The following is a 23,702-nucleotide window of genomic DNA, read 5'->3' as shown; positions in this document are numbered from 1 at the left end:
TGTGTGTGTGTGTGTGTGTGTGTGTGTGTGTGTGTGTGTGTGTGTGTCTGAATGCCAACACACAGCAGTGGGGGATAGGTCAGTTGAAATGAGTGATGATGGCCTGCCAGTGATGAGGGGATGGGTATAAAACACATGAGAGAAGAGTCCACAGATGTTAGAGGGGAGTAACAAGGGTGATTCTGGGGTTTGGAACTGAGTGAATGATAAAAATAAGGAAATCAAAATTGGGAGTCGGTAGGGTAGTTGAGTGGATAGAGTAGTTGCTAATAATATGTATGGGGGGAAAGATAGAACAAAGTCTCAGAATCAGGCTACACCTCCAGGGCATCCCAAACAAATTGAGAGTTACAGAACTAGAGTTAGGAGAGAGGCTGTGTTCAGGAGCAGGTGATCGTCTGGAGAGCTATAGTGACTAACATGGGATAGCTTGAGAAGTTCTAGAGACTGGAGGATTGAATTTTAGGGAATGTCTGGTGTTGAGAGGGAAGAACAGAAAACAATTCATAAGTTCTTCATAAAACTCTAAATCTGGAGACTCTGACAGTCTGGCAGTTAAGGGTTACCTCTTTGTTTTATAGCAGAGCACTGGGAGTTCAGTTAAACAGTAATCTCCTGGGTACCAGGCAGCATGTGTGGAGAATAATGTAGGTCCAGGTAGTTGCAGGAGGTAACACTTACTGTGATCAGGAGATGTCCCCGGTAGGTTGTTTGTGTCTTTAGTCATTTTAGGAATCGGGTTGTGTTTTCAAGAGAGTACCTCCACAACCCTCACTCATTCTAGTGAGTGGTATTCATAAAGAACATAGGCAAGAATAGTGGGCTAGAGGAACCTGAGAAAATGTGAGGATTTCTTTTAAAGGGAAGAAAGGATCAGGTTATTGTATTGTCATTTAAAACATCAAACCTTCTGATTTTTTTTTTAAACCAGTTTTTAATACTCTAGTTGCATTGTGAAATTTTCCTTTTCTGCGTTCTTGGGCAGATAGTTTTCCTATGTACCGAATTCACGGTCTTAAGGTCTCAGAATACATAGATAAGTGCTGAGATGACGGAAGTCAATGCCCTACGTTAAAACTGATCAGTGTCTTCCCATTTTTACAGGGGCCAAAGGAAATCATCATTTGAATAAGCTACCGAATGCCCTGCTCCTGCCCTGTAGCATTTGGGTATATGTGCCTGTTTTGTCATATTGTTAAGTCATGGGCATCTTCAGGACTTCCAGACTCTTCCTGTCAGTTTTAATGCTATTCTTTTAGTTTTGTTCTTAGTTTAGAGAGATTTTTGTAATAAATTTGTTAGTCTGGTTGCTTAGCAGCTTGCTGTGATTATGTAGCTTGGAACAGACACGTTGCCATTTGAAAATCTTGGTTTCCAGCCCTGATTCAGGTATATGTTGCCTCTAAGCTTAGAACTGAACTGAAAGCTTTTTGGCTACTAGAACAATCATCCTATGAGTACAAATGAATAATTAACATTTAATAGAAAATATCTTTATGTTTATCTATTCCTTTATCCTTTGTGGATTTTTTTTTTTACAGCCTGTTCGACCCTCCTAGCTTACAGTACAATCTTATATACATTGTAAAATCACTAAACCTTCATAAAAGAGTTCTTAAAATTTTATTTAGATGCATCAAATAAAGACCTGTACTAGAATGTAGAAGGGGTGATTTGGAGAAACATAAGAATCCTTTAATGGTATTTCTGAGGAATTCAATTTTCAAATGAAATTTATTTTTTATTTCATTTCCTTGATAATTTTTGTGACATCCAGTTGATGTCTTTTTTTTTTTCTTGACTGTTAAATGAAGATCTTATTTCCTCAAAGTGTTTCCAGTTAAAGTCTATTCAGAACAGAACTGCCTGTAAGGACACTCCTTTTTAATGTAATATCAGCAGGTCTTTGGGGGGGAAATACGAAGCCTGAAATTCGCTATACAGAATACAGTAGCAAATGATTTTTTTCCTTTGCCCTTCTAACTGTGAAGGTGGTGTATTGTCTCCTTGATGCCAGAACGTGGTACAACATAATCCTTTGCCTATACTTAGTATAAATTTATTAGACATAGTCCCTGCACACAGTCCAGAGAGCCCTGCATTACAGAAATAATTCTTGTGCTGCTGAGCTGGCGATTTCCTCACTTAATCACTCGTGTGACGTCATCTGTGCCGTTGGTAGGAAATGTGCTGACCATGTCCTGCATTTTAAAAGGCAGTTGCAACAGGGGTACTAGCTAAAAGTGAAATTAAAAATAAACCTTTTAAGTTACATTGAAGGTCTTCACAGTCCAGAAGGATTAAAGTGGCAAAAACATTATATTAATCAGTAGACTGAGAACCACATTTTATAGTTGGTCACCTAGTAATCAGCTGACATGCTTGTCCCTAACTGCTTTCCTCAGAGCTCCAGAATGATTGCAGAGTGGGGGGAAAGAAGTAGGCAGGAAGGGAGGTGTTATATTCGGAGGTCTGAAATGCTTTTCTGATTTTCAAATGAGTGTTAAAAACATTCCAGCTTTGTTTTTATAATAAAGATTGTACAAAATACCAATTGTTGGCTTGAGATCCTTATAATGATAGCTACAAATGGAAGAGTCCAGATGTTAGTCCCTGATGACTGTTGCATTGCTACTGAATCTTTTGTCTGGGGGAGAAGGCAGGACCCCTAATGTATATTTGATTTCTTGGCAGAAAGATGGATACGACGATGCTGAATTTGCGGAATCTGTTTGAGCAGCTTGTACGCCGGGTGGAGATTCTCAGTGAAGGAAATGAACTCCGTAAGTCATTCTGAGTTGGCCTGTGTGGAGAGGAAAAGCAGATTTCAAATCTGAGTTTTCTGCAAAACTGAAGTGTGTTCCAGTCTTAAAATTGTTTTTCATTTGGGTTTCCTAAAAAGAAAGTGATGGTCACTTATCCATGGTCAAAGCTTAATGGACACTCATTCTAACTGGTCACTTTTTTCTGATAGTTGTTCTTAAATGTGTTCACGCAGACTTCTTTCATTATCAAGATTCTCTTTCCATTGAATAGTTGGCATTAGTTGCCAATTTCATGTTCATACCAAGAACTGGGCAGAATCTGAAGGTCCAAGGATGTTTTTTTTTTTTTTAGTAGTTGTCTTTATTTTTTATCCTGGGCTTTTTTCCCCTGTGTGATGTAAAACATTTTCAATTGAAGAGGAGAAAAATGTCATAATTTCTTTTTGAAGATGGGACTGTTCATTTGCTTTCACCTATTTCATGTATTTGATTCTTAGTAATAAAGGATTGAAATTGGGTAGAGAGCTGGGGAGAAAAAGGAGGTGGTGATAGAATAGTGGGCTGGGTAGTAGATTAGTGAGAAAGGAGGTAGGGCTGATGGCCCTGACTAAAGTGATCTAAGGGAATTATTTTTATCAGCTTTTCTTTGGGTTGCCATCCTCTCCTGTTTCAGATTTTCATTAATACCTAATTTAGTAAGTGTTGCTCTTAAGTCAGCCTCACTGGTATAAAAGTAATGTAAGAACTGTGTCTTCAACTTTTTTTTTTTTTTTTTAAATCTTCACAGTGCTTAGTATGGTGTCTTGCTTATGCCATTCAGCATTTTCTTTAATTTGATGTTTTTAATAGCTCTTATCCACTTACAGGCCTTTTAAGACAATATTCTATTTTCTCTCTCTTAATAGCTGTTCCATAGCTCTATCATCTGATACCAGCTCAGTAACCATGATGGCATACTAATTAGGCTTCTCTTTGAGGTTATATCATCTCAGAAGATGGATTACTTTGGAGTCTAGTGGGGAAGAGTATTGAATAAGAGATCTTCAAATTCAGGCTCATTCAAATATTTAGTGAAAACCTAAAACAGCTTTTAGTACATGTTAAGTTGAGGAAAAGGGATGACTGGCTGAGTGGCTTCATGGACAAAAGTAGGGTTTGAGTGGAACCTTAGATGTAGGGTGAGATCCCAGCAGACAGATGAAAGAGGGTATTTATGTGGAGGCAAGTGGGTGCAGGGTTTGAGGGGAGTAGGAGTAGGGGAATGGGATGATCCCAGCGGAACTTTTGGAAGATTACCCAAGCAGAGGTGGAGGCTGGGAGACCGATGAGGGCACAGTTGCCATAGCTCAGGAAAGAGGCAGGAGAAGCCCTAACTGGAATGGTGCTTGTTTGTTTGTTTTTTAAATGTTTATTTATTTTTGAGAGAGAGAGAGAGCACTAGTGGGGGAGGAGCAGAGAGAGAGGGAGACACAGAATCAGAAGCAGGCTCCAGGCTCTGAGCTGTCAGTACAGAGCCCGACGCAGGGCTCGAACTCACAAACCGTGAGATCACGACCTGAGCCGAAGCCGGACGCTCAACTGACTAAGCCACCCAGTCGCCCCTGGAATGGTGTTTGTGACCCCCTGGAATGGTGTTTGTGACGTAAAGATGGAAATAAGGGGAAAGGGGTAGAAGAGACTGTGGTAATAAGATCTCTAGGAGGAGGTAGCTGATAGGATGTGGGGGCAGAGGGAGGAATCTGAGGTTTAGAATCTCAATAACTAGTGCTGGCTTTTAGCTTATTTTTGTGTCTGTTTCTCCATCTGTAAAATAGGAATTCAAATGTCTTTATCTTCTTTGTGGGAGTGCTATGAGCATTTGGGGGATAAAACGAGATACCAGTTGTGAAAATACTTTGGAAGTAATTATGCCAAAAAAAAAAAAAAGATATTTATTTTTACAGGTATCTTTGTTTTATAAACACATTTTTATCTTCCCATTGATTACTGTTATAGAATAGAGGTATGTTTTTCCTCCCTCTCCAGATCCTTAACTCAGAACGTTGGCTTTTGAGGAAATAGAGTGGTTTCGTGTTTTCTAGACTCTAGAATCTCCTTTCTTTCTTTCTTTTTTTTTTTTTTTAATGTTTATTTATTTTGAGAGAGGGCACATGCACATTTGCAAGCAGGGAGAGGGGAGAGAGAGAGTTCCAAGCAGGCTCCGCGCTGTCAGCACAGAGCCCAATACGGAGTCAGATGAAATCAAGAGTTGGATGCTTAACCATCTGAGCTACCCATGTTTCCCTTAGAATCTCCTTTCTGCAACCACCTAAGTCTGTCCTCTTCTTTGATCCTAGGAATTCCTCCTATGACTAAGTATCCAGACTCCTTATTCTTGTCTTTCATCATAGTAACTTCATTCTTCTCTCTCCTTTTTGTATGGTTTGTTTTTTTTTTTTTTAAAGCTAAGTCCTAGATTCCTGAAATATCAGAGTGAAGGTTAATATTCAAATAAAATGACTTTAATAGCCTAGGTATTTTGTTATTTTTGTTTTCCCTAGTCTACATGATTTTTATTTTATCATGAGCTGCCTGAAATTTTTTGAGGTCATTGGTGTGTAAATTAGGAATAAATATAATTAATATTTATCAGGTGCCTGTTGTGTGCTAACACAATGCTGGGTTTGTGCTATGCTATATATTAGGTGATATTACAGTGTGTATGACATGACCTGTCTTCAAGAAGATTATGGTATTTAAGTTTCAGAGACAGGTTTCTTATGAAACAGAAGATAAAACAAGTATTAAAATATATGCTTCTGGGAAGTATAGAAAAAAGTAATGTGGAGCAAACACATTAGGAAAGGATTCATAGAACAGATGGGACTAGAAGAATGGATACATAAAGAAGAGTGTAGGTAGGGCATTCTGTTTGGAGTACATAGCTTGATCATGAGAGAAGGCAGAAATGAGCATGGGTCTGTTCTGGGAGCAGGGACAAGAAAGAGTAATGTGTAACGGTGGGAGGTAAGTTTGAATAGATGGTGAGGTGGGCTTGGATGCCTGGAGTTTAAATTTGGTCTGGGGTCACCTCCTCGGTGGCTCAGTCAGTTAAGCAGTGGCTCAGTCAGTTAAGCGTTTGACTCTTGAGGTTGAGCCCGCATTGGGCTCTGTGCTAACAGTGCAGAGCCTGCTTGTGATTCTCTCTCTCCCTCCCTCTCTCTCTCCCTCCCTCTCTCTCTGTCCCCTTCCCTGCTTGCACTCTCTTTCTCTCTCAAAATAAATAAACATTTCACAAATAAATAAATAAATTTGATCTGAGCAGCAATTCTTCATTTATCTGTTCAATGAATAAAGTGCCTACTGTGCACTATAAGGCATTGGAAATAAAAGAGACACAGGGCCCTTGCCCTTAAGAAGCTCAGAGTAGGGGGAAAAACAAAGGGAAGAGGCTGTGCAAGGCCCCAGGAGGAGTGAGCTGAGAAAACGAGATCTGTGGGACTGTTTTAATCTGTTTGTTAAACTATGAACCAAATTCTGTTTGTGTGTGTGTGTGTGTGTGTGTGTGTGTGTAATGAATCAAAGATTATCCTCAATTTTTTTTTAAGTTTGTTTATTTTGAGAGAGGGGAGCAGAGAGGGAGAGAGAGAGAATCCCAAGCAGGCTCCGCATCACAGGCATGGAGCCCAATGTGGGGCTTGAACTCGTGAGATCATGACCTGAGCCAAAATCAGATGCTTAACCTACTGAGCCACCCAATCACCCCAATCCTCAATTTGTTTTAAGGAATTCTCCTTTCTCTTACCGCCTTTCTGATAGATGCATTTCATAGTTTAATATATACATAACTTTTTAGAGGAGCTAATTTGAGTTTAATCTTTTGTACATGTAGTTCATGACGGGGGCTAACGTTAATTTGCATTGTGATTCACAAACTGACCAAAAAATGCCATTTTTTAAAAATGTTTGTTACTTTTTTAGAGAGAGAGTGAGCACGTGTGTGAGCCAGGGAGGGGCAGAGAGAGAGGGCGGACAGGATCCAAGGCAGGCTCTGTGCTGACTACAGATATCCTGATGCGGTGTTTGAACTCACAAACCGTGAGATCATGGCCTGAACTATGTCAGACACTTAACCGACTGAGCCATCCAGGCGTCCCCAAAATTCCATGTTTGTTGATCTCCAACATCAAAATTTTTCCTGATCTGTGATGTAAAGTGCCTTTTTTTTTTTTTTTAAGTTTACTTACTTTTGAGAGAGAGAGAGAGAGAGAGAGAGAGAGAGAGAGACAGAGTGTGAGCAGGGGAGGGACAGAGAGAGAGGGAGACACAGAATCCGAAGCAGGCTCCAGGCTCTGAGCTGTTAGCACAGAGCCTGATGCAGGGCTCGAACTCACAAACTCTGCGATCTTGACCCGAGCCACAGTTGGATGCTTAACTGACTGAGCTACCCAGGTGCTCCCCCCCTCTTTTTTTTTAATTTTAGAAAGACGGTGTGAGCAGGGGAGAGAGGCAGAGGGAGAGAGAGAGAGAGAAAGAGAGAGAATCTTAAATAGGTTCCACACTGAGTGGAGCCTGGTGTAGGGCTCGATCCCACGACCCTGAGCCGAAATCAAGAGTCAGATGCTCACCTGACTGAGCCACCCAGTGGCTCAGTGCCACCCATGTCCCTAACATGCCATTTTGACCCATTCTAGCAAACTTAGTTCATTCATAACAGAATTGTATGTAAGTAGTATCGTAGGTACACAGATGTTCTGATTTTGGTCTAACATAAATCAAGTTGCACTAATGATTTAGTCATTTGTACGATTAATATAGGAAGTCTTCCCTTGAAATGTACTTATACTTTATTTGGTTTGAGTTCCTTTGTCCAATTTGGTTGGACCTATAATATATGCCAATTAACAATGAATAGGGATTAAAACTCAAATTTAACAAGACTTACCAAGGAGGAGTATCCTAAAGAACAAACAAACCGGGGCGCCTGGGTGGCTCGGTTGGTTAAGCGTCCGACTTCGGCTCAGGTCATGATCTCGCGGTCCGTGAGTTTGAGCCCCGCGTTGGGCTCTGTGCTGACAGCTCAGAGCCTGGAGCCTGTTTCAGATTCTGTGTCTCCCTCTCTCTGTGACCCTCCCCCATTCATGCTCTGTCTCTCTCTGTCTCAAAAATAAATAAACGTTAAAAATTAAAAAAAAAAAGAACAAACAAACCAGCACAATTAGGTCCAATGGAAATCTTTCCTCAAAATTGTTTTTCAATTCACTAAATATTTGAGTGTGTGTGCAGCACTGTATTTAGAAATATTTAATTGACCTCATTGTGGAGCTAGAAAGATTTTGGATGTATAGTTGAAAAGTGTGTTTCTTGTTCTTTATTTCTTGATATTGAAGTGCTATTACATCAGAAAAGTACACAAATCGTAAAGTGTACCACTTGATGAATTGCCAGAGTGAATGTGACTAAGAACGAGCTCTTTAAAAAAGTTTTGTGAGTCTACATTGTTGAAATAAATATGCAAAAGGAAATATTGTTTTTCTTTTTCTTTCTTTTTCTTTATTTTTTTAATGTTCATTTTTGTGAGAGAGAGCACAAGCGGGGGAGGGGCAGAGAGGGAGACAGGATCTGAAGCAGGGGATGCTCCAAGCTGATAGTAGAGAGCCCGATGTGGGGCTCCAACCCACAAACCGTGAGATTATGACCCAGGCTGAAGTAAGACGCTCAATTGACTCAGCCACCCAGGTGCCCCTTCTTTTATTATTTTTTTAAATGTTTATTTATTTTGAGAGAGAGAGGGAGAGTGTACAGAGCCCAACGTGAAGCTCAATCTCACAGGACCATGAGATCATGACCGGAGCTGAAATTAAGAGTTGGGTGCTTAACTGATGGAGCCACCTAGGTGCCCCTCTTTTTCTTTAAATTCAGGAGGAAAAAACATAGTAATGTGTTCTAAACTGTTAACAAAACCAGCATACCATTTAAAGCTATATGTAGATACATATTTGTGTGTGTATCTTTGATATTTGCATTGTCTAAGATAACTAGGTCATAATACCCTGTTCTGCTAAAACCTGTTGTTATAAACTGAAGTGTCCTTACGTGTAAGACTTGCTTTTTCTAGATTGAATTGGCATCCTAGTTTGTAGGTATGAAATTTAGTCAAATTATTAAAACTGCTTTAAAAGGGCACTATATTCATGTTTCTGTGCTCTTAGGTTAAATTCAAATAGGAAAAGTGCCCTTACTACTCAAGAATCTGCTAGCTTTGTGTGCCTGTGGCCTAGTTTCGACTGTAAACTGGGTTAGTTTGACCAGCAGCAGATGTACACCTTGGGAACTTCCTCCATGACTGTGGTGGGGAGTGATGCCTAGAGATAGATTGAAGGTAACTAACTGGAAAATAGGAAGGCAGTGTTGAATAGTCTTTGCCAAATAGCAGGTGGCAAGTGTGAATGCACCAGGGTTATCCTGCTTTGAGGCACTGCCTTGGAAGTGATGCTCTTTCTGCAGACATTTGAGGAGAGGCCACATTCTGCCATCAGTGACTCACCCTAAGTTACTATGATCTGTTCTTACTGTGTCTTTCCCACATAAATGTTTGCATACCCTTCAGGGCAGTGTTAAACAGCACAAGCAAATTGGCTCTTTACTTTCAAATCAATATTTGTATAATTATATAGTTGAATGGAATTGCAGGCCTAGACATCTATAATATTAATCTACATCTACCGGAGCATATTACAGCAGTTATATTTGAATTTGCTATTTAACGTCTCTCTGGCGCAACAATGCGTGACTCTAAAGGAGGCTGTTTTTGTTTTATAGCTGTAACTGTCCTGGTGCGTGACAGCTGCCCCAAAGGTATCCCCCTTTGATTGCCTTCTGTTCAGGAGCTTTCAGTGTTGTTATTACATCTGGAGCCAGGTGACTAATGATTTCCTTATTCCATAGCAGATGCCACTGGCTAAGCCAAAGTAAGTAGCCTATCGAAACAGGAATTGCTTTCCACAAAGCTGACATGTCGGGTGATGAACATATATCCAGACCTGCTCCTGGTTATTTTCAGGTAGATTTGCCCAGAGTCTAGCTGATCCCTTAGTTAAAAATTTGGAGGAAAACTAACTAGAGGACTCATTCGTTAGAGCATTGTACCCTGGTTGGTGCTTGAATGACTGAAGTTTCCCCCTTTCCTTAGAATTCATCCAGTTGGCAAAGGACTTTGAAGATTTCCGTAAAAAGTGGCAGAGAACAGACCATGAGCTGGGGAAGTACAAGGATCTTTTGATGAAAGCAGAGACTGAGCGTAGTGCGCTGGATGTTAAGCTGAAGCACGCACGCAATCAGGTGGACGTCGAGATCAAACGGAGACAGCGAGCTGAGGCTGACTGTGAGAAGCTGGTGTGTATTGTTCTCTATGCCAGAACCGTGCGGTGGGGGGAGGGGGCAGCGTCATCTGGTAACGTTTCCACCCGCCGGTTATGCTCCCTTTCTTCCACATTATAGAACTAAAAGCAACCTGTCCAATGACAACTTGGCCTTGATGGGAGCTGAAATTGCAGTGTAGGAAATCCTGTTCTTCATAGGTTGAAATTGAAATTTTTTTTCTCTTTTACACTTGAAACTCTGACTTAATACATTTCAAATGAGAATTTAGAGAAAACTAGGGAATTCCTAGTATGCTTGATCTGTCACAAGATGTTGGCTCTCTCTTCTGGTACCCAAAATGTCCTCATCCTTTTGTCGGTAGCTGGTCCTTTGTTATTGATACAGGCAAGACAACTCTTAGGTGTTTCCTTCATTACCGCTCCTGATTCAGGGTCAGGGGCTGGGCGTATTCAGCCAGTTGAGCAATGTGACTAACGGGGAACACTATCATTTTGATGTACCAGGGTGGGTCATGATACAAAGGAAAGCCTTTACGAGGAGGCACTAATCCATCTTGGTACAGTGTTAAATGCCTCAGTAAGCTCAAATTGACTGGTTCCAGTGCGTCACAGCTTTGTATCCATTTTAATGCATTTTGTTCCACCGTTTAGAAAGGTGGGTGGCTGCTTTGATCCGTAAAAGAGGCCAATAATTGTCCTGATAAAATGACACTAAATTGTTTTTGCTATGTGAAATCTATTTTAGGACTCTGATTTTGCAATACTGTCTTGGATTAGCAGGTTGACCCAAAAGTCTAGTAGCAGAAACCCCACTATTCTATATGGAGTTCATTTTACCAGTCAGAAATCAGAAACACAATCTGGGCTTGATGTGAATTAATATGCTGTTGGTGTAGCAGACTTCCTGGAGGCTCATTTGCATAATGCTGTATTTTAATGTCTTCTGGTCTGTCTGTCCCATAAATTTGAGGTGAAGCTTTCTCCCCTGGTTAGCTAGGATGTTCTGCTCTGCTTTGGTCTGCAGGAAAGACAGATTCAGCTGATTCGAGAGATGCTCATGTGTGACACATCTGGCAGCATTCAACTAAGTGAGGAGCAAAAATCAGCTCTGGCTTTTCTCAACAGGGGCCAACCATCCAGCGGCAATGCTGGGAACAAAAGGTGGGGAAACTGCATCTGTTGTTATCTGATCACAAGCAATGCAGCTGTCAGAAGTTCTTGCTATCTGAACTCTTAAATATACAGCTTCTGGAATGTGTGCTGAATAAAGCAGAAAAAGACTTTGGAGGAAGGGTGGGTGGGAAATAAAGGTACAAGGGCCTCCCTATTTCTTTTATCTTGTTTTGTTTTTGATCTTTCCTTAGGATGTGGTTTCACCCTGGGTAAAGTTTTGATGTTGGCGCTAAATTGCACATCAATAACTAATCCTACTCATTGCTAAGAAACCTAAAGGTGAAAGTGGCAGTTCAGCAATACTTTCAGTGTTTACTCTCCAGAGATCTCTTGTAGCTCTTCGGGTTTAGAAGGCCTTCTGGGAGACAAGACCAGACCATAATTTTGGTTCCACTGCATCACTATTTAAATAGTCTCAACCAGGCTTTGAATTTAACACCCCCAATACAATACGTAGGGAAAGGTCAGCACTCTTAAAGCTATTTATTTTGTTGCTTGGTTGTTTTATGGGGAATCTTTATAACTGAGAAGATATATGGGCTTAATTTCTTCAAAAGCTAATGCTGGGTAATACTCTTTCTTGTAGAAAGCAACCACAATTAGGATCAGATTAAACTTCATTCTTCTGCCTGTGAATTTTTAGTAGCCTATTCCGCAGGGAGTAGCACCCATGCTCCCAACTGTAACTTTCAACTGCTGCTGTGAAGTCTTTGCTGAAAAAGCAGCCTGCTGCGTGTGTACTCATGCACGTGCAGCTGCGCTCTCCCATGGAAACCATAGCAAGCAACCACCACAAACTAGGCTTTGAGCTTGTAGTTGTCTCCATAGGAAAGTACTGCTGTGAAATTGCTGGTGTTACATGACCACTGTGACTCGTTCTGGGTGTTCATGGATTTTGTATTCACAGTCTTCTCTAATACTGTATTGTTTGCCTCATCTAGATTGTCAACTATTGACGAATCTGGTTCCATTTTATCAGATATCAGCTTTGACAAGACTGACGAATCGCTGGTAATGAATATATTTGATCTCTGAGAATTGTCTTTTTTTTTTTTTTTCAACCCCTGCTCCCTTAGGAATATCTCCTGTCCTCTGAAGTTCCTTTATTACTGTTTTAATAGTTGATGTGTTATAGATACTGAGCTAGCGTTTTAAGATAAAAGTCTACATGAGCTGTAAGAGACTGGCTTATACATTTAGTTTCTGGAAGCGAGAATATAGAATTCAGGGTTTGTCATGAGGTTAAATTTCTTTAACGGATCTGTGAACTACTTGTACTAATTGACTATATCTTGGCTTATTAAAAAGCCCAGCTAGCAATAAAAAAAAAAAAAAAAAAAAAAAAAAAAAGTTACCAAGACTCTACCCAGTCAGGGTTTATTTTCTGCTCTTGGAAACAATAGGCTTGTGCCTTATTTCAGAATTAGTTTGATTCTTGAGGAAAACTAACTTCACAATTAGAAAGAAACCAATGCTCTGGAACTTTTGCCGGAAGACTGACAGAGTTTCCAGACACTCTATAATGCTTTGCTCAACAATGGTTAATGTATCTAAACTCTTTGTTACCTTGCTTTTGTGGGGCAGCACCTTTTTCTTAACGTAAGGTGGTATTTCTGCATAAAAGGTCATCTCCTGAGATTTCAGTCTTTGTTTGATGTTCAGAAGCTGATGGTTTATTGGTTTGTGTATCTTTCCTGTTTTGCTGGCTGAAAGCTAGCAAATCAATAAATCAGGAGGTTATCCGTGGTTGGTTTTCTGATAGCGAAATAAGTGACAGCTACTTGTTACATGGGCTAGGAGCGTTGTGTCCCAAATCAGTGTTTGAGGAAATCATTGCCATTTTATAGATAGAAGTACTAATACTAAGTACCCCTTTTTGAAATAAGGAATGATATGAATAGGTCTGGAATATATAATAAAACTAGAATGGGGCGCCTGGGTGGCTCAGTTGGTTAAGTGTCCAACTTTTAGTTTCAGCTCAGGTCATGCATGATCTTATGGTTCCTTGAGTTCGAGCCCCACATCAGGCTCTGCACTGGTGGTGTGGGCCTACTTTTGATTGTCCCTCTCCCTCTCTCTGACTCTTTCTTTCTCACAAAATAAATAAGTAAAAACTTAAAAAAAAAAAGTAGAACATATTCACAGCTGATTTTGGAGCTAGACCTATTTATGGTATATCTGTTGTAACCGAAACTGAATCAAACCATCAGTAGCTAAATTACTTGACTGTGAATTGGAGAGATTAAATTTATTTAGCTAAGCTACTATTTGCTATGTACTACTGTTTCTGGGGTTTGTGTTTTCAGGGATTACGAGGAGTAAGGAAGTCACAGGTAGCTACTAAAACTGAATGTAAATGGTTAAAATAAGTGAAGTGAAACTAGACTACAGTAAAAAATAATTCTTTAGTGGTGAATGTCTTTGTTGGGGCCCAAGGAAGAGGGATGTTTGAGAAACAAAACCTAAACTGGAACTAAAGTGGGTATATATTGTGCAGAACATCTGATTAAGTAATAATAATCCCTTAAGAGCAAGAATCACATCTAACACGATCAGTATAGTGCCTAAGATTCTGTAAGTTCTAAAACTAATTACAAAAATAATCAGAAATAAAGGACCAGGCACTGGAGATAATCACGACAGAAGTTGATTCTTTAACCTTTTCTGCCTCTGAGGTATTGATTCCTGATTCTATTATAATAGCTTCAATTTTGGAAAGAAAGCATGTTAACATACTATCGCTCTGTAGCTACACTTGAGACCCTCCCTTCCCCCTCTCCTCAAATTGTAAGTTAGGTAGCCTGAGTCAGAAAGCCTTTAAAGTTCTCTGTAAGTTTATTTGCACAGGGTTTAGGGGAGGCCTAACCACAGGAAAGAATTAATACACTGTAATTGTCAACAGGATTGGGATTCTTCTTTGGTAAAGACTTTCAAACTGAAGAAGAGAGAAAAGAGGGTAGGTATGGTTTTGTTTAATTTTTGTTGCCGTTTTTACAAAATAGCAATAAAGGATTTTCTCTAGAATTTTTGCCTAGATACAGCATTCCTGACCTGTTGCTCTAGTCATTGTTAAACACTGACTACAAAATGAATTTATGCTGGGGGGCAGCATTGATGTTCCTTAAGGTAGGAACTCAGGACAGAATCTTGTCCTATTTCACTGTTCTGGCTGCTTCAGTTCATTCATGGGGTGGAAAAGGATATGCTTAAGTTTGTTTTGAGTTGTCATACGTATTTTTACGCAGTACTTTTGTACTCTAATAAAATTTTCAGATGAAATGTGTGTATAATGGGATATGCGGAGATCTGTCTGTGTGCAGTTGTTCAGGGTACTTCATATGTTTCCAGAGTCTTCATGTACTTAGATAGGATTACAGCTGTACTCTTTCTGGTGCTGTCATCTAGATTTTTCCAAAGCTTGCTTGTTTCTTCTAGGGCACTGAGGGCATTTTTGTATTGGTACAATGTAAGCTTTAAGAAATGGAAATAGAATGGGAGAGAGCACATTGTCATTTACCATAGCCCTGGTAGCTAGGACTTGCACCAGGTTGTCTCATGGAATAATTTTGTCTTCTGTGCTTCAGATCTTCTATTTGGCACTGAACTTATTGGTCTTTGTTTCCTTTCTAGCGTTCTAGTAGCCGACAATTCATTGATGGTCCCCCTGGACCTGTAAAGAAGACTCGTTCCATTGGCTCCACAGTAGACCAGGTAAGAAGATTCAGGCCAAGAGAATTGTGGTTGTGAACACATCAGAGATTAGTGGCCCCAAGCATTAAAAATCCTGAGTCAACATTGCAGTGTTATTTTGAGAGAGAGATTTGGTGAGTTTTTCAATGTAATAGGATCCTTATCATCCTTATGAATGGAATTACTCTGAATAAACAACTCTCAGCTTTATATTTGATTCTTCATTGCTTGTATGTGTGCCTCTGTGACACACACATATATATATATATTTTCAGTTTTTTTACTTTTGAGAGAGAAAGAGAGCATGAGCGGGGGAGGGGCAGAGAGAGGAGACCCAGAATCCAAGCAGCAGGCTCCAGGCTCTGAGCTGTCAGCACAGAGCCCGACGCGTGGCTCAAATCCCACGAACCGTGAGATCATGACCTGAGCCAAAGTCGGAGGCTCAACCAACTGAGCTACCCAGGCGCCCCTGTATATATTTTTTTCAATATTCTTTTTATTTGTGTATTTAGTTTTTAGTTTTTGAGAGAGAGAGTGTGTGTGTGTGTGAGCAGGAGAGGGACAGAGGGAGAGAGAATCTTAAGTCGGCTCCAGCCCAGCACAGAGCCCGAGGGGGAGCTCCATCTCACAACCATGAGATCATGACCTGAACCGAAATCAAGAGTCAGGCACTTAACTGATGAAGCCACCCAGGTGCCCCTGTTTTTTTGTTCTGAAGTATGAGGTTTCAACTTAAGAGTGTTTTGAGCTGGGTCCTTAAGTTCTGACCAAGATTCAGGAACTTTTCAACCACTCCAAAACACCCTATGGAGGGGTGTTTAGCGGAGGGGAAATTAGATTCACATGTTTATTCTTCGCTCATTTCTGTTTTTGTTTCAGGGGAATGAATCCATAGTTGCAAAAACTACAGTGACTGTTCCCAATGATGGCGGGCCCATTGAAGCTGTGTCTACAATTGAGACTGTGCCATATTGGACGAGAAGCCGAAGGAAAACAGGTCCACTGGGTTTTTGGTTAAATTGCCTGTGTAAAGCAACTGGTAAAATTTGGGGAGACTTGGTTTTTTAGAATCCTTCCTTCGTTTCTTGCACGTTTCTGCACGGTATCATACTCTGCCTTTGGGTTGCTAGCCTGGCCTAGGCCGCTTGTATATAACTTGTTATTCTTGAACTGATTTTTCTGCATAGCTGTTGTAGTCACTTCTGATTATGGTTACAAATTACTGGTTGTCTACCAGTTATTTTAGAATCAGGGTTAAAATTCATAAGGGACAAAATATTAAGACACAAAGGCTTAAAGTTGGTTGTTTTCTAGGTACCTTACAACCTTGGAACAGCGACTCTACCTTGAGCAGCAGGCAGCTGGAGCCAAGAACGGAGACAGACAGTTCCGGCACTCCACAGAATAACGGAGGGATGCGCCTGCATGACTTTGTCTCTAAGACGGTAGATCCGTGATTCTCCTTCTTTTGGGCACACTTAATTTTTTTTCTCTTTTAATGTTTGTTTATTTATCTTTTTAATGGAAAATTTTAATTTAGTTTTTGGGTTTTTTTCGAAAGAGAGGGAGCATGAGAGCATGCGTGAGTGGGGGGGTGCAGAGAGAGAGGGGGACAGAGTTTCCAAAGCGGGCTCTGCACTGAGCAGAGAGCCCGATGTGGGGCTCAAACTTACAATTCATGAGATCACGACCTGACCTGAAGTTGGATGCTTAACTGAGCCACCCAGGCACCTTAGGGCACACTTAGTTTTTTGATTGTGAAATTAATATATACCAGGAGCAGATTTAAATAACTTAGTGTTAGAAAGTTAAATGTCACATCTCCTTCTTCCGTTTCCACTTATCAGGGCTAACTGCTGGTTACAGAAGGTGTGTATCTTTCCATTCTGTGAGTAATGTTAAATTAAAACGAAGCCAATTTTTCAGAAACAATTGTTTATGCTTTTCGGTGATACATATTTACATTGTATTCTTAAAAATAGCATGTATTACATTTGTCCCATTGGATTTCCTCATAAAAACCCAAGCAAACTGACTGAGGCTCAGAAGAATCAATTGCGTTGTTGAGCCACAGGACAGTAAGTGGCAGAGTTAACACGGAGGTTCTGTGACTCCTTGTCAGCAGATTCTTTCCACTACTCTACACTGCCCACTTCCAGGTGGATGACCTTATGCAAGTTACACAGGCTGTTTTTGCTTCTATTCCCTTATCTTAAAACAAAGAAAACAAAACCTATATTGTAGGATTATTGCAAGAATTACACAAATAACTGTAAAGGAATTAGGTTGTTGGTTGTTGATGATGATAATTTTCTAATTCAGACCGTTCTGTTCTTTCTGCCCTCTTTTGTTCTCAGGTTATTAAACCTGAATCTTGTGTTCCATGTGGAAAGCGGATAAAGTTTGGCAAGCTGTCTCTGAAGTGTCGAGATTGTCGTGTGGTCTCTCATCCAGAATGTCGGGACCGCTGTCCCCTTCCCTGCATTCCTACCCTGATAGGAACACCTGTCAAGATTGGAGAGGTATGACCACATGTATGACAGCTGTGGGAGCTGTCCTTGTGTTATGGCTTCTTTAGCTTTTCCAAAGCTTACTGTCCGTTTTTATCCTAAAATAAGTGATACGAAGCATATTTTTTTCCATTAATGTTGAAGAGAAATTATAAAATGTTAATTTGCAGGAGAGTCCTGCTTGGGTTTGTCTATTTAGTAACTTTTCTACACCAAACTCCTCTTCCCTTCCCTTCTCTCCCTCCCTCCCTTTCTCCCACCCTGTCCCCTCTTCCCTACTCATACTCTTTCCTTTCCTTCCCTTTCCTCCTTTCCTTCCTTATTCCTTTCCCTTCCTTTCCTTTCCTCTTCTCTTCCTTCCCCTCCACACTCTATTCCTATTTTGTAAAATTTCAAACATATACGGAAGTAGAGAGATTAGAATAACTAATCCCTGGTTCCTGTCACTCAACTTCTGTGATTACTACTTCTTGTCCAATTTTGATTTATTAATACCCCCATGTCCTCCTGGCCCTGGGTAGTGAATTGTGTTGAAACAAATCCCAGCCATCCTGTAATTTCATCTGTGAATGTACTTTCTCTTATGTTAGAGATATTCTATACTAGGCTATTAAGATTAGATTGCTTATTTCTAAACATTGATTCAATCTGTTAATAAATTATTTATTGTATGACCAGTGTTAAGATTCAAAACAAAATGATTATGCTGCTATCCAGCCCCCAGCAAATCAACTGTTACTTTTTTTAATCTTAGGAGTTCTTATTTGTGCATGTAATTGGTTACAAATTTTCTGTACTCTGATATAGAACCATGGATTTCTCCCCTACAGATATGTTTGTGTCCCGAGCAACTGTGATTTGTGTTAAATAATTTTTCTTACTAAGAGTAATAAAAGTGTAAAGAAGTTTTCTTTTTTAGAATAATAAATTAGTTTATATTAAAGGCTATACCTCTAATCTTGTCATTGCTTGTTTTCTGAGGCCCTTGAGTAGAAGAGAAGCAGGAGTAGAGTTGTAGATAGTGGTCATATTACTTGTTCATGCAAGAATGTGGTACGTGACCAGAAACCAGTCCTGGTGTGGAGGTAGGAAAAAAAAAAAAAAACAACAAACGGAGAGTCTCTGTTCTAATGTATGCTTTGGGAACAGGAATTTAAAAGTAAACATGACGTCCCAACCTGAGCATGAGTTTGGAGACGTTTTTCCTATTCATCTTCATTTGCTGGTCTAAGTGGTAATAAATAATAACTTAAAACTCTCCCTTTTCAGGGAATCCTGGCAGATTATGTGTCCCAGACTTCTCCAATGATTCCCTCCATTGTTGTCCATTGCGTAAATGAGATTGAGCAGAGAGGGCTGACAGAGGTAAGAGTCAACCTTCAGAGAGCGTGAATCTGTTATTTGTGTTAATGATTAGGAGGTTCTTTCTGAAAGTGTCACCTTGATAATAGACAGGCCTGTATCGGATCTCTGGCTGTGACCGGACAGTAAAAGAGCTGAAAGAGAAATTCCTCAGAGTGAAAACTGTACCCCTCCTCAGCAAAGTGGATGATATCCATGCTATCTGTAGCCTCCTGAAGGACTTCCTTCGAAATCTCAAAGAACCCCTTCTGACCTTTCGGCTAAACAAGACTTTCATGGAAGCAGCAGGTAAGAGTAGATCTTTAACTCTAGAATGTGAGTGCCCCAGGGGCAGGAATTTTTGACTCTTCTGTTTACTGCCCAGTACAGTGCCTGCCATATAGTAGATGCTCAAATACTTTGATGAAGAATGCCTGTATCCATGTTCCTGGTGCCTGTCCTCTTCCTGTCTAAACTATACAGGGCGCTAACAGGGTTTGTTGTTGTTGTTATTTTTGGTAGAGTTTGAGATTGTCATTTTGAACTTGGAGCCATCTTTGGTTTCTTTTCCCCCACACCACATTTAATCCATTGGCAAATCTTGTCAGCAGAGGTTTTGTAAAATTTATCTTAAAATTGAAATTTGCCACTCCTACTACTACCCCTCTTGACATCTCTCATCCTGGAGTGACAGAAGAACCTAGTGTTTTCCCTTTTCTACTCTGGCCCTCGACAGTGTGATCCTCATATAGTATCCAGAGGGGTCCTTTTAAAATTTATATTAGATGATAGCCCTTCTGTCTTTAGTATCTCCAGTGGCTTCCCATCACTCTCGGAATAAGATCCACAGCCCTTAACATGGCCCCAGAGACCCCACCTGTATGAGCCGGCTCCTTACGTCTCTAGCATCATTTCTCTCCATGCCCTTCCCTTCTTTCTTCTTCTCCACTTGTTGGGGTTCTTGCGACTCTTAGCACTTGACAAGCTCACTCCCATCTGGAGGCCCTCGCATTTGTTATTATTTCAGCCTGGAATGTATTTGCATGATTTGCCCTTCCTTCCTCGCTTTCTTTCTTTTGGGTTTCTTCTTGGGTGTCTTGTCTCAAAAACACCTTTCCTGACCACCTTGTCCAAAATAACCGCTCCCATTACTTTCTAGCTTCCCCTGTGTATCACTACCTGATAGATACCTGCTTTTTGACTGACTCCTCTAATAGAATGTAAGTTCCATGAGGCAAAGTCTTTGCTTAATTCCGCTTTACCTGAGCAGTTAGAATAGTACCTGGTACATAGTGGGCCCTTGAACATGTTTTATAGATGAAAACCTTCTTGGTAATTGTAGTCGCTGCAGCTGTAGGCCTGCCTTCCCAGCACAAGGCTTGCTAGCTGCTTTCCCTAACTGCAGGGGCCGATTTTTGTGAAGGTTCCGATTTCTAATATTGAGCTGTTGGCTAGTGTCCTGCTTGTTAATGAAACTGGAGTTCGTTTCAGTCATGAACCTAATCAGAAGTTTCAGAAGCTTACTGTATAGATGACACTTTGTGGTCGATCACTTGGAAGCCCGCTGTCAAGAGAAAGAAGTCTAGGCCTCTTGGTGCTTTCCTTTCATTTACAGAAATCCCAGATGAGGACAACAGCAAAGCTGCCATGTACCAGGCTATTGGTGACCTGCCCCAGGCCAACAGAGACACATTAGCTTTCCTTATGATTCACTTGCAGAGGTGAGTACAGCAGAAACTTGTTTCTGAGAGGTTGGGAATTTGCCACTGGGAGCATAATGTGGGTTGGGTGTTAGGGAGGGAACGTGAGGGGTGAATTGTTTTCTGGTAGATCTTGTATTCTGGTCTGCATTTAAGTGGATGGACAAAGTCTTCTAATTGAATGTTCTCTTGTTTAGAGTGGCTCAGAGCCCAAATACTAAAATGGATGTGGCTAATCTGGCTAAAGTCTTTGGGCCTACCATAGTTGCCCATGCAGTGCCTAATCCAGATCCAGTGGTAATGTTGCAGGACATCAAACGTCAGCCCAAGGTAGACAAGTGCGTTGTGTGTGTGTGTGTGTGTGTGTGTGTGTGTGTGTAACACGTATGTGTGTTAATGTTATGCGAGTTTTAATGTATTTCATAAATACACAAAAACTTGTGTAACATTTCATATATATATAAAAACTTGTATAACATGATAAAATGAGAGAGTGCTGAGAGGTAAGCCCTGAGGTTTGGGGGTGTGCTAACATGTTTGGTGGCTTTTTAGGTGGTAGAGTGCCTGCTTTCACTGCCCCTGGAATATTGGAGTCGGTTCATGATGGTAGAACAAGAGAACGTTGACCCCATGCATGTCATTGAAAATTCAAATGCCTTTTCAACACCACAGACCCCAGATATTAAAGGTAAGGCCTGAGTTGTGCTTTTTTTTTTTTTTTTTTAATAGTAGGCCAAAGTAGGGCTTGAACTCACGACCCTGAGTTTGAGACCTGAGCTGAGATCATAGTCAGATGCTTAACCAACTGAGCCACCCAGGTGCCCTCCCTCCAAGTTATGCTTCTTCTTTTTTTTTTTTTTAACGTTTTTTTTTTTTTTTTGGGACAGAGAGAGACAGAGCATGAACGGGGGAGGGGCAGAGAGAGAGGGAGACACAGAATCGGAAACAGGCTCCAGGCTCCGAGCCATCAGCCCAGAGCCTGACGCGGGGCTCGAACTCACGGACCGCGAGATCGTGACCTGGCTGAAGTCGGATGCTTAACCGACTGCGCCACCCAGGCGCCCCGGTTCTCCTTTTCTTTATATACATATGGATATTTTAAAAATATAACAATTCAGATATAGTTTGATCTTATTTCACGTAGCATATTGTGAGAACTTTTCCTGTTACTGTGTATCACTTTTATGGTTGTAAACTATAATTTAGTTACATGTTCTATTAAGAATTGGTGTTATTTATAACATATATGCCACGTCTTCTTTTATCCATTCATCCATCGATGGACATTTGGGCTCTTTCCATACGTTGGCTATTGTTGGTAACCAACTTGATTTCTTAAAGGCTTTTGCCAATTTGTATTGCCACCAAAAATGCACGAGGCTGGTTTCTTCCAACTTTTACTGGCATTGGAGACCTATTCTTTATTTTTGCAAGATCCCTTTTTTTTTTTTTAAACGTTTATTTATTTATTTTGAGAGAGCACGAACAGGGGTGGGGCAGAAAGAGATGGGGACAGAGAGAGAATCTCAAGCAGGCTCCACACACACAGAGCGTGGAGCCCGATGCAGGACTCAATTCTATGACCATGAGGTCATGACCTGAGCCTAAATCAAGAGTCGGGCATTTCACTGACTGAGCCACCCAGGTGCCCCAAGATCCTCTTTAAGAAAGCATACTGTTTTTTCTAATACAGGTTAAGAACCAAATGATCAGACGTTAGATTTGTGAAAGCTGGAGTTTGAGAATGGCCTCAATCAGGAAGTGAAAGTCAGCTATTCATTGAGCAGTTGCCCGCACAGTTCAAAAGATACTGCTGTGTTACAAGACAATGACAGAAATGATCTCTGGGACTTTGGGCCTCTAACCTTAGCTCTTCAGTGCTTCATGGCATACTCAACTTAAAACTGGCCACTGACAAGGGTGCTTTCCTTTTTGTGCCTCCTTTAAAAATATGTCTTAACTTTGATTAAAGTGAGTTTACTGGGGCCCGTGACCACTCCTGAGCATCAGCTTCTCAAGACTCCTTCATCTAGTTCCCTGTCGCAGAGAGTCCGCTCCACCCTCACCAAGAACACGCCCAGGTACGTGGAACTGGCTGGCTTTGGAAGTAAAATAGGGCTGCTTCCTTAGGCCTCTTTTCCTATCACACCGAAGCTTATTGAAAGAAAAATTGAATGAGACCTGAGCTAGCAAGTAGGCATTAAAAGGTAATCTGGAGCCATAACAACCCCCTTTTTAAAAGGGTCTAAAGGTTTTGTTTCCCCTCTCTCATCTCAGGTGACAAAGAGTCATTTACAGAGTAGTTGTGGAGGGCTTCCTATTTTTAGATGATAATATTAAATAATGTTACAGTTTACCTTTTTTTATAGACTCCTTTTTCAGTTCATTTTCTTTTCCTTTAGATTTGGGAGCAAAAGCAAATCTGCCACCAACTTAGGACGACAAGGCAACTTTTTTGCTTCTCCAATGCTCAAGTGAAGTCATGTCTCCTGTTACTTGCCAGCATTTCCTGACTGCAGGAAGGCTGCACCTGTACTCTCTGCTCTGCAGCCTCCTGGACTCATTACTACTTTTAGCATTCTCCAGGCTTTTAATCAAGTTTAATTGTGCATGGGGGTTTTATTAAAACTATATATATCTCCCTCTCTTTCTCCTCAAGTAATGTAATATCAACACCTTGTGCAGTCATTGTTGGGAACTTGGGAGATCTCTACTGCGGTAGAAAGGATGATACAGAATTCGTTGTGATTTTGCGGGGAGGCTGGAAGAAGGTGTATCCCCTTGGCTTAAAGCCAAATGCTGCTCATGGAAGTGATCCTTCTCTGGTGTTATTTAGAACTAATTTCCCTGAGACAATGACAGAATCCCCACCTCTTTGTTAAGACTGACTTGTCTCAGGGTGGGAGGTGGGAGGGCAGGGTGAAAAAACGTTGGACAGAGGATTTGGGAGGGCTCCTTCTGAGAACTTGGAAGATCTTCCCCCGGCATGAACTAAGCTATCATGTGGAGCTTTCATAAAAATGGGATAGGATGAGGACAGAACTAGTAACGGGGGTGTGCTTAGCTTTGATTTGGATCGATTAGGTTTAATAGTGTTAAGTGGCACAACCTTGTAAAAGTGATATTCCTACTTGTATTTATCTCTAATGGGCCTCTGGCTGG

The 23,702-nt window shown here is 40.8% G+C and overlaps 1 protein-coding gene across 11 annotated transcripts in view; it reads left to right on the top strand.

Moving 5' to 3' along the window:
• RACGAP1 (Rac GTPase activating protein 1) overlaps positions 1–23,187 on the top strand; it is a 27,487-nt gene extending 4,300 nt beyond the window's left edge. For 3 of the 11 annotated variants that reach the window (XM_049625436.1, XM_049625438.1, XM_049625439.1), the window contains exons 2-17: positions 2,695–2,783; positions 9,937–10,139; positions 11,151–11,287; positions 12,241–12,310; positions 14,202–14,255; positions 14,930–15,010; positions 15,869–15,986; positions 16,304–16,434; positions 17,347–17,511; positions 18,769–18,864; positions 18,951–19,149; positions 20,456–20,561; positions 20,738–20,870; positions 21,093–21,228; positions 22,513–22,621; positions 22,943–23,187. In XM_049625436.1, the coding sequence (XP_049481393.1) occupies positions 2,699–2,783; positions 9,937–10,139; positions 11,151–11,287; positions 12,241–12,310; positions 14,202–14,255; positions 14,930–15,010; positions 15,869–15,986; positions 16,304–16,434; positions 17,347–17,511; positions 18,769–18,864; positions 18,951–19,149; positions 20,456–20,561; positions 20,738–20,870; positions 21,093–21,228; positions 22,513–22,621; positions 22,943–23,018 (1,899 nt within the window). In that variant the 5' untranslated portion in view covers positions 2,695–2,698 and the 3' untranslated portion in view covers positions 23,019–23,187. Of the gene's footprint in view, positions 1–1,104; positions 1,235–2,694; positions 2,784–9,566; positions 9,716–9,936; positions 10,140–11,150; positions 11,288–12,240; positions 12,311–14,201; positions 14,256–14,929; positions 15,011–15,868; positions 15,987–16,303; positions 16,435–17,346; positions 17,512–18,768; positions 18,865–18,950; positions 19,150–20,455; positions 20,562–20,737; positions 20,871–21,092; positions 21,229–22,233; positions 22,489–22,512; positions 22,622–22,942 lie in introns of those variants that run through there. The other 8 variants (XM_049625437.1, XM_049625435.1, XM_049625432.1 and 5 more) reach the window with 7 other exon arrangements.
• The last annotated feature ends 515 nt before the right edge of the window (positions 23,188–23,702 follow it).

This window comes from Panthera uncia, chromosome B4 (assembly GCF_023721935.1).
Source record: "Panthera uncia isolate 11264 chromosome B4, Puncia_PCG_1.0, whole genome shotgun sequence".
NCBI classification, from domain to species: domain Eukaryota; kingdom Metazoa; phylum Chordata; class Mammalia; order Carnivora; family Felidae; genus Panthera; species Panthera uncia.
This window is presented reverse-complemented; position numbering and strand designations above follow the sequence as displayed.